The 9,986-nt window shown below is 36.5% G+C and overlaps 1 protein-coding gene across 3 annotated transcripts; it reads left to right on the forward strand.

The window, feature by feature from the left end:
• The first annotated feature begins 651 nt into the window (after positions 1-651).
• LOC126725551 (protein MLN51 homolog) lies at positions 652-8,385 on the forward strand. 3 transcript variants are annotated; one of them, XR_007655497.1, is made up of 12 exons: positions 652-1,651; positions 3,164-3,266; positions 3,416-3,618; positions 3,715-4,553; positions 5,031-5,145; positions 5,353-5,472; positions 5,846-5,901; positions 6,018-6,063; positions 6,232-6,299; positions 6,377-6,455; positions 7,802-7,892; positions 7,986-8,385. XR_007655497.1 is itself a non-coding variant. In XM_050430332.1 (9 exons), the coding sequence occupies exons 1-9, from the start codon at positions 1,080-1,082 to the stop codon at positions 6,257-6,259; spliced, it is 2,082 nt and encodes a 693-aa protein (XP_050286289.1). In that variant the 5' UTR covers positions 652-1,079; the 3' UTR covers positions 6,260-6,458. The 3 variants fall into 3 exon arrangements, 1 of the variants encoding a protein (XP_050286289.1); XR_007655496.1 differs by having other exon boundaries at positions 6,232-6,455; XM_050430332.1 differs by lacking the exons at positions 7,802-7,892; positions 7,986-8,385 and having other exon boundaries at positions 6,232-6,458.
• The last annotated feature ends 1,601 nt before the right edge of the window (positions 8,386-9,986 follow it).

Consider the following 9,986-nt stretch of genomic DNA (forward strand, 5'->3'; position numbering starts at 1 on the left):
TTATTATTATTATTATTATTTTTTATGAACAAAAAAGGGTTTTAACGCATGTGTTTATTTATCCGGTCCATTTGAACCTACAGAACTCATGGCCTGAGACACCTTTTGGTGCCGTTATGGTGCAGCATTTTTGCAAAGCACAACTCATATCAAGCAACTCTTGAACAAGTGTGACCCAATTTGATACTCTTGCCAACGCAAACCACCCAGGGGGCTTAACTTATTAGAATTATTATTGTTGTTTACTTTTGTGCCCAATAATATATGGATGTGGAATTAAGAATTTGAGATCGATATATACCGACGCACCTTGAGGTTGTTCTTTCCTACGGTGGGAGGACAACAGAGGACAAATCCTGATGATGCCATGCGTGAATTGCTTCGGTTCTAGGACTCCTCTTTTTTAGAAGCCAACGTGGCGTAAAATGATTGGACAATTGTACAGGCTTTTTTAGAAGCCCCTCTCTCTCTCTCTTTCTCTCTCTTACTCTCTCCAAGTGACGTGTTAGAATCTAACTAAAACAAGATAGCTAAGCTGACCAATCACAAACTCCCAGATCCCTCTACTCCCAAAATTCAATTCCCCAAAATACCCTCAATCAAACAAGATAATTCCTCCTTACTAAAATCTCTACCTTTCCTTGTACAAGTCTTTTCTTATTCAATTGCTGACGACACAAATCAAAAATCCCAAACTCTCTCTCTCTCTCTCTCTCTCCCCCAAAATTCTAGGGTTTCGTAAACGCTACCCCTGAGGTCCCAATTATATATATAAAACCCTAATTATTCTCGATTTTGGGTGTCTAGGGTTCCGATTTGCCCGAGGTTTTCTTCAATTGGTGTTTGGCTGCCGAGAAAGTTTGCGTTTTTAGGGGCTTTTTTTTTTCTGGTTCGGATTGACTGAGATTGATTTATTATTCTGTGTTTTTGGTAGTGGATTTTTAAAATTGGCGTTTGGCGGCGGAGGGAGTTTGGGTTTTGGGGGCTTGATTGAGTGGAATTGTTGTCTTTGGATTGGCGTTTGGTTCTCGAGATAGTTTGGGGGTTTAGGGTTTTGATTTTTTTTTAGGGGGGAATTGATGGCTTCGGCGGGTGAAGATGACTTGGAGTATGAGAGCGATCCAGAGGACGTGAAGCGATCGTTGTCGATGCGGAGGAGAGAAGCGAGTGATGATGAGGAAGCTGAAGAAGAGGGGAGAGAGAAGACGAGGGTGGATCCGAGGGCTGTGATTCATTCCGATGAATCAGACGGTCAGGGTGGGGTTGCGGAGTATGACGACGACGAAGAAGAATTGGACGAAGAAGAGTTATTAGAGGAAGAGGAATTAGTGGAAGAGGAAGAGGAAGGACTTGTTGAGGAAGAAGAAGTGGGGGTGTATGAGGAAAGAGTTAGCGGTGGTGGTGAAGGAGATGCACGTGTTGGGGTTGAGAATTCAGCGGTTGCTGTGGTGAATCAAAGCAAAGTGCACGGTGAGGAAAGGCGGGCAGTGGATGAATCGGCAGAGGGGCAAGCGGAGGGTCAGGATGGGGAGGAAGATGAGGAGGAAGAGGTAGAGGAGAAGAAGGAGAATGAGCCCTTTGCGGTACCCACTGCCGGGGCTTTCTATATGCATGATGATCGATTTAGGGACAATGCTGGTGGTCGACCCAGGTACCCGATATTTATAATATGTGGAATTTTTTTAGAATGTAGCTATAATTTGCATTATCTTTTGGAGTTTAATGCTGCTAGATTTGTTGTGAGGTGAATTATGTGTAGATTAATTTTATGAATGAGGTGTAGTTTGAGGGTTTTGGGTGCCACACTTTTCAGTAGTGCTAAACAACACCAATCGCAATTATAGCTTGACTGTAGGACATGAACTTAAGACATGAACTTAATTCAGTTGTATATTCTGGGTGAGCTAGGCGCTCCCTTGCCCCTTTGGCCATGACTTTGTTTTTGAGGTGCTTCTTTGTGTTTACAGTGTACTTTAGTATAAACTATGAAGTCCTTTTAACCAGTGGTGTTTGACAGATCAAAGTGAGACTCTACTCTACAGTTCTCATGCACTAATATTTTGTTTCTTATTACAAAATTTTACTGCTGTAACATTTGTTTTTGTTATTTTGGATTTAAAAGTTTCAATGCAATTTTCAACTTCACTTCCTCATAGTAATATATTAAAAATATTTTTAATAATTTTTTAATCGCCGAGTCCCGCTGCACCCGCACCCACCTTTTTCAAAAATTGCCGAGTCCCGCACCCGTACCCGCACCCGCACCTGAGTCCCAAAACGCACCCGTGCTTCATAGTATGTTGCTTTCCATTTCATATGGTTTATTATCTATTATTTCTCTGTATTGAAGTCTGTTTGGCCCTGCTATTTCTTGGGGGCAAACTCCTGTTTTCGTCAAAAACACAAGACTGTGTCTGTTTGGCTTAAAATTTTTGATGGAGTTGTGTTTTTAAAAAACGCTGAAAACGGCTTTTAGAATCTGCACATACCAGGCTGCTTTTTCAAAAATGCCAATTTTAAACCTCAAATCAAGTTTTTGCCTCTTTTGGGTTCTCAATACCTAAATTACCCTCAATTTTTGACTTAGTGACCCAAATATCCCCGTACTCACACTTATCTCATCTGTTCTCTCACATCACTGCTGCCCTCATAGTTGCTCATCTATCACACCTACTGTCAAATCTCAAGTATTCATCTTCTTTTTATTTTTTTTCACCTTTTCATTTAATACCAATGTTATCCAACTATCTGTTGATAGAAAAAAAAAAAAAAAAAAAAAAAAAAAAAATTGTATGGGGGAAAACGTCACCAAGGCTGGGCCCTTTGGACCCACCCCTGGGGATTAAACCACGGATACATGACCCCCCTTACCAGAACTGTGTCAGGTAATCCAGATAAACTCCTAGTGGGGTTCAAACCGAGGATGTTTGAGACTTTAGTTCATCCCATGTCTGCAACCACTAGACTTCACCATGACGGGCTGACAAAAACAAGACTTTTTAACAGTTTTTGCAAAGAACTTAACTGTAACTTCAAAAACTGCTTTTCCAAAAAATGCACGCTTTAAAATTTCTGTTTTTAAAAAAATCACCTTTCTCAAACAGCTAAGCAAATTGAGCACACTGTATAATCCTTTTTTTAATCTGATTTTTGCTTTGTTTAGGCGGACACATGGTGGAAGGAGGCTGTGGGAGTCCAAAGATGATCGTAAATGGGGGCATGACAAGTTTGAGGAGATGAATTTGCAGGAAAGGCATTATGACGAGGTGGTGGTTTTAGATATATGCAATCTGTGTGATGACTATTGTTTTAACTGGTCCCTCCTTTTTATTTATTTATTTTTATATGGGAACTGTTCCGTCTCTTTCTCTCTCACATTTGCCTTTCTGATGCATAAACATTATTATAATTTCAGGGTCGGAGAAATTCCAAGGCTCATTATCGAGGCCGTGGTAAAAGTCGAGGTACTGATCGAGGGTATCCAAGAGGGAATAGGTCTAAAGCATTTAACAATAATAATCAGAGCCAAGCACCTAAGGGTGTGAGGCGGAGAGGGCCCAGACGCTATGAACCTACCTATAGAAACAGAAGTCAGGCACCTCAAACTGAAAACAGACAGTGAGTGTAAACTTTGAGCTTAATGGCTTTCAGAAAAAAAATTTCCCCTATATTCATCAGGTTAGGCTTAAAATATACTGTTTGCCGATGTTTCAGATCTGGGAAGCCTCTTGAAAGAACTTCCCATGCTAACTCTGGGAGAGCTTTCACATCCACCTCAAATGTGGAATCTGATCCTGTTCCTGAGAGGAGACAAGTGTTCTCAAGCTTGAACTCTGCTTCTCCTCCATTTTACCCTTCAGGCTCTTCCAATAAAGACATCGCACTGACGCAGAAAAGGGATGTTCAAGCAGGTAGTTCCTACAGAGGTCTTCACCCAGCTGTGATGGATGACGGTTCTTCTGTCCAACAAACCAATTCATTGCTGCGGGGGAAGAATATAGCTGAATCTGTTGGCATGGACAAGCTTTACATTGATGATTCCATCAACACTGGTGCTGGGAAGCCTTTGTCTAATATGCAAATGCCACTTTCTGGATCCTCATTAGTCAATACTACACAATCTCCTCCAATCAGGGCTCAGGGAAGGGGTTTATCTATCCCAGGACAAATGAATTATCAACCGGGCCCGCCTCATAATCAAGTCAATAGAGTTTCTTCTTCAACACAACTCCATTCTGTTCAGAAAGGTCCTGCTCAAAGTAGAGGTCAACCTCCTGCACAGCAGTCAAGCCAGCGGCCTGGTAGTGGTTCTCAATCTTCCTCCCCACCAAAAACGGCTCTTTCAATAAATTCTAACGAATCTGGAGAAGCCGAATCTCCTTCAGAGTCAAATAAATCTAAAAGTGCATTGGTTGGAAAGGGAAAAGCCAATACACAAGGTGCTGGAAGGGGATCTTTTATGTATGGTGGGGTTCAGGTTATGGGAGCTACTGGGAACATGACAGTTGGTCATGGAGATCAAAACTTCCCTGGAACTCCAGCCTTTTTGCCAGGTGAGGTTTCTTGGATCTTACTTCCAATTATTAAGAAGAAAATTACAAATAAGGGAAAATATCTGAAACGTTGTATACACAGAATGCTCAGTTTTGGATTGCTATTTACAGGACACTTACAAGTCTTTGAAGTTTACTTTTTGTGCAGCTTAGTAATGAACTAGTGCTATTTATCTTCTTCTCTCTTTCTCGCCCCCCCCCCCCCCTCTCTCTCTCTCTCTCTCACTAAGTTGATTAAATATACAAATAAATTGTTTAATTTCTACTAGCAACCAAATAAATTTTATCTACGTATTATGCTTTTTTTTCCCCATTAGGTCTTTGGGAACAGCTTTGGTATCTTGAATTGTTTATCTAGCTCTATTTTATTGCAAATTTGATGGAATACCAGTATAATTTTTGTTTTCCCCCGTCTATCAAACTTTTGTGAGTTTTAGTTATTTATCTATTCTTGTTCTTATCTGGTGGTACTTGCAGTAATGCAATTTGGAGGCCAGCATCCTGGTGGTGTTGGAGTTCCTGCTGTTGGCATGGCGTTTCCTGGTTATGTTGCTCAACCACAACTTGGTTTGGGAAATTCTGAGATGACATGGTTAGTAATCTTTTTGTTGTAAATGTGTAGTTTCCTTTCATCTTTATTTGTCTTGTTTTTCTTCTGATCTTGACTGCCTGCTATTAAAATTTCTTTGGGGATGAAAGTTTGAATGAGAAATTAATTCCTTTCTACTGCATCAGTCCAGTTGTCTCTTTTGTTCTGTTTATTTTGAAAGGGATTAGTAATGATCATTTTGTTCTTCAGGCTACCAGTTTTGGCAGGTGCAGCAGGAGCTTTGGGGGCTACATACTGTTCACCATATATTGTTGACGGTGCTTATCATGCTCGCCCTTCAGGGCAGACATCTTCTGTGGGTGCCTCAAGGTTGGTAGAATGTTTTCCATGAGTTTGATATTTTACAATGATCTGATTACTTGCTTTGTTTTGCTTAATCTGGTTATTTTGGTGTCTAGTGAAGCATTATTTTGACTTCAGTCCTTTTGTTAAAATGCTTGCTTCAACTTCAAGACACTCTTATATAATGACTTAAATTGTTTAGCGGAGATATGTTCAATAGTATGACTTTGTCTTGTCTATTTGTTTGGCATGTGATCATTACACGTCATTGTGAACACAAAATACTCCTCCTACAGTCATATGGTGAAAGTTGATAGTTTGATTATGCTACTATTAACTGATGGGTTATTCCAACAAAATTGCATTGTCCTAATCTTCATATTTTTTGGTTCCTTTGTAGCAAAGAAAATAATTTGAACAAGCCCAATAATGAATGGAAGCCTTCACAGAGGCCTGGTAAGATATGATTCTTAATTTGTAGTCTTGTGCTTTTGTGTGACTTTCTTTAACACCACTTTATTATTTGTTATAATTCTGTACTCAAAAGGAACATGTTTTCACTTTTCCTGCAGAACTTGTAAGCGATGAATTTGGGCAGCGACAAAATAAGCCCCGCAGGCAAGTTGAAATTCTTTTTTCTGAATTTGGAATAAATTTTTTGAGGCTTGCCAAGTTGTCCAGACTTACCCACCCTGGATAGGGTGGTGGTGGATAGGACTTGATTCCTTCTGCTATATACTTCTGCCTTGTGTGATTGTTTATATTTGCCTTTTTCTATCCATGCAGATATTCAGAGATGAACTTTGGAAAGTGAAGTACTTAGATATGGATCCTGTTCTAATAAGCAGATAAAGGTTTAATACCGCCCAATTAAACTTTTGTGTTGTCTGGGTGTCACAAAATTCTGAGTTGTGATTGCTTGGTGCTGCAGGCCTTCCTCCAGGCCCTTTGTGATCTCCAGCCTTTGTTCTGGAGCACTTTGGGCCGCAATAGGTTTCATGATATTTTAGGTAATTAATCTTGCTCCAATTAATATATTTATCTTTTATGTATTTTGGGTTTCAAAATTTTTATTTTTTATGAATATGTTCCATGAGATTTAGATAAATAATCTTGCTCTGATTAATATATTTCTTTCCATGTATTTTGTATTTCTCAAATTTTACCTTTTATGTTCACTGGGATATAAGAATAATTTTAAATGTTTTTTGACCTGGTATTCTGATATTTTTCCCCCCTTCAATCTGTTATGCGGTCTTTCTGCAATTTAACACAAAATGTGAGATCTCAAATTTATCTTTGCAGTATACTGACCCTCAATAGGAAGACCTATTAGTAATTTCTGCGAGTACTTCAAACTACAGGACTGGTTTAGTTCTTATACAAATTGAACTCACTGGTTTAATTTTTTCTAGTTTGTCTAGAATCTAGTCAGAATCAGTTTTAGTTAACATGCAGCATATGAAAATGTCAAATTTAAAATTAGTTTATGATAGGAATTAGTATGTGAAAACATCAAATTTTAAAAAGGACAAAGTTTAGCTACAAAATAAGTTGTAACTTAAGGCTACAACCTTACTCAGTACCTTTTTATGGGATATGAATTTTGACAAATCCTCCTCTAGATTACATTTTCTTTTTATATCATCCATGCTAGTGAAATTTCTAAAAAATTAAAGATCAATAGTTATGTCATTAATAAATTGTTTAAATTGCAAGTTTTTGTAGTTTTAAATTATTTATAAAATATAAACTAATAGATCATATAGTAAATAATATCCGATTGGCACAAAATTTGATATTTGTATTAAGAGCGTAAAGAACATAGAAGGTTAGATTTTTTAAATATGTTGTAACATTAATGCTTTTAAGGGAAGTTGTAGCCTTAGGCTACAACTAATTTTGTAGCTAAATTTTGTCTTTTTAAAAAATATGATTTTGTATGGAATATATTTGAAAGAACCAAAGTTAAAATTGGTTTTTTATATGGGAACATATCTGGTCCCATTTTGAACCAGTTTTTTAATGAAAAAGCTACCAAACTAAAAACAACTAAAACCAGTTTTCTTGTACTTTGCTTGTGTGGTTTTGTGGTTTGCCAGACACCCCATATGATTCAGTCTTAGGGAAAGACCTATATTACAGGGTTGATTATCATGTAATTAAAGCATTAATCAATCTCTGGAACCTGTATGCCTTCGTCAAGTTTTAGTTTTGGTGCTTAGTAGATCCATAATATCTCGGAATCCCACCATTTCTTTGTATCTACTCTTTAGTTTGCACATGCAGTTATTAACTTATTATTTGTCTCTGTTTTAACCTCCCTCTGTCTCTGTCTCTGTCTCTGTTCATGCAGTTATATATGACAAACACCTGCTCATGCTGCACTAAATAATTTAAAAACAATATTGTGGCTTGACGGGTGGCAGTTCCTTTTTAAACTTGCGGTAAGAATCTACTTCAAAGGATAATCCTTGACCTTCTAAATTCTCCAATTGACATTGGAAGAACTGATAATGTCCTGCTTTTGTTGATTTCAGGTTTTCTTGTGGTTTGGGTTTTTTATTGAAGCTTGTGAGAAATGTAAGCCAGCTTCCAAAACTATAAAGAAAAGGGAAAAAGAACAACATTTATTGTGCAGCAGCTGTTTGCTTGGTGGAGTTGAATTCTTCTATTTATTTATATAAATGGTTTGGGGTTTTTATTATTTTTTTTCCTGACAATAACAAGTTAAGTTTATTGAGAGACCCTTTCCATGTATGGGATTTTTCTGGAGTCGACTATGCTGTGGGGATCTTGCGGTTAGAGTTTTAGTTGATCATGGGACTTTCATAATAGTATTTGGTGTAATGAAAGGGTACTTGATGTTTTAGTGAGCTATTATCTGTGATTACTGATGTTTTTCTAGGTAATGCAACGCTTGGCAATAATTATTCTGTTTGCGTTATTTTATTTATTTGTAGACTCAGAAGGCAGGCCGAATGTAGCTACAAATGAGTGTCTGTAGAGAATACACCACCTACGTAAATTTTGGTAGAGAAGAAGTGAGAGCGCAAAACTCATTTTAGAATGTGGCCTTTCTAACTGTGATACTGCGAAAGAGTAAAGATGGACGTCAATTATTAATACAAGGGGGAAAAAAATAAGATGGATATCGACAGAGGTCAGGTTGCACATGTGAGGTATATAATGTGAGTTGCAAATTAGGGGGGAAAATAATAAGTATGTGTTTATACACTTGTGGCTTTTTTTTTATTTGTTTGTTTGTTTGTTTGTTGTTGTTGTTGTTGAGAGTTTTAACTTATGATGTCTGTTTTTTATAATAGTTTTTTATCATTAAATCAAGACTCCAATCGGTTTTTGGTATAAGTGAGAATTGAATTATAAATTTCTTATTAAATCATCAGAAATTTTACTAGTTGTTCTAATTAGAACTCACTATCTTGTGGCTTTGATGCTTATGCTTAGTTTAATTCTTTGTGATGTAAGAGATTCAGAGTCTATCTTTATCAAAATATTAATAAAATAAAAATAAAAATCAGGTCCTTTATTTATTGATGAAAAATCTGGTCCTTTATTCGGCACTCACTTGTCACCTGAGCATTGTCCCTTGGATGATTTAAGGGCATACCCACACACTCACTCCTGTGGCTGCTACCATTTTTGTTTTTATTTTATATAAATATTTTAGGGAAGTTAAAGAAGATTAATAATTAATTTATCTATTGATAATTTAATTTATTAAATTAAATTAATAATTTACTGATTTGCTTATTTAGTGAAAGTGGTTTAGAAACAAATTAGGCTTGAAAATTTTTTTAAAAAAAGAAAAAAGAAAAAAGAAAAAACTTATTTTTTAAGTGGCATGAAAAAGCCAACAAGGTGAGTTTAAGATTTGGGGGAAAAACTTTTAAGTAGTGGGATTCATAAGAGACAATTTAAACTTTAAACAGCTGAAAAACTTAAAGAACAGTGGAACTAAATACTCGCAACTGTGTAAGACTCAGGTCAAAAGGTAAATTCATACTCCAATCGTCAACTTACAGTTAAGAAACAGAAAGAGCATTTTAGAGTTGAAAGAATAGGTATTAAATATTCTTAGTCATTATCGAGACATTGTGTGATTATGATCATAGTGGGCATAAATGAGTCTAATCGAGTTAAGCATTAAAAGTTTAAGTTTGTTTATTAATTTTTACTTATAAAAAAAAAAGTTTGTTTATTAATTTTACTTCGAACATGAACTGAACTCGAGTTTATCACTAGTATTACATGTTCAAGTTTGGTTTATATTTTTTGTCAAATAAGCTTAAAGTTTGTTTATGAGTTGCTTGATTAATTTATTCTTTAAAAACGGTTTTTGTTTTCTGTCTATTTTGGGTTGCCAAACAAATTTTTTAGTTTCAAAAATAGAAAATTGTTTTTGGAAACAGAAAATAATGGGAAAAATAGTTACCAAACATACTCTAGTTTTTATTTGGGAACAATTAATAGTAGCCATAAGTGATGGGTCACAAAGTCTTGGGCCCCAATTTTCACAG

This window comes from Quercus robur, chromosome 5, assembly GCF_932294415.1.
Source record: "Quercus robur chromosome 5, dhQueRobu3.1, whole genome shotgun sequence".
Taxonomy (NCBI): Eukaryota; Viridiplantae; Streptophyta; class Magnoliopsida; order Fagales; family Fagaceae; genus Quercus; species Quercus robur.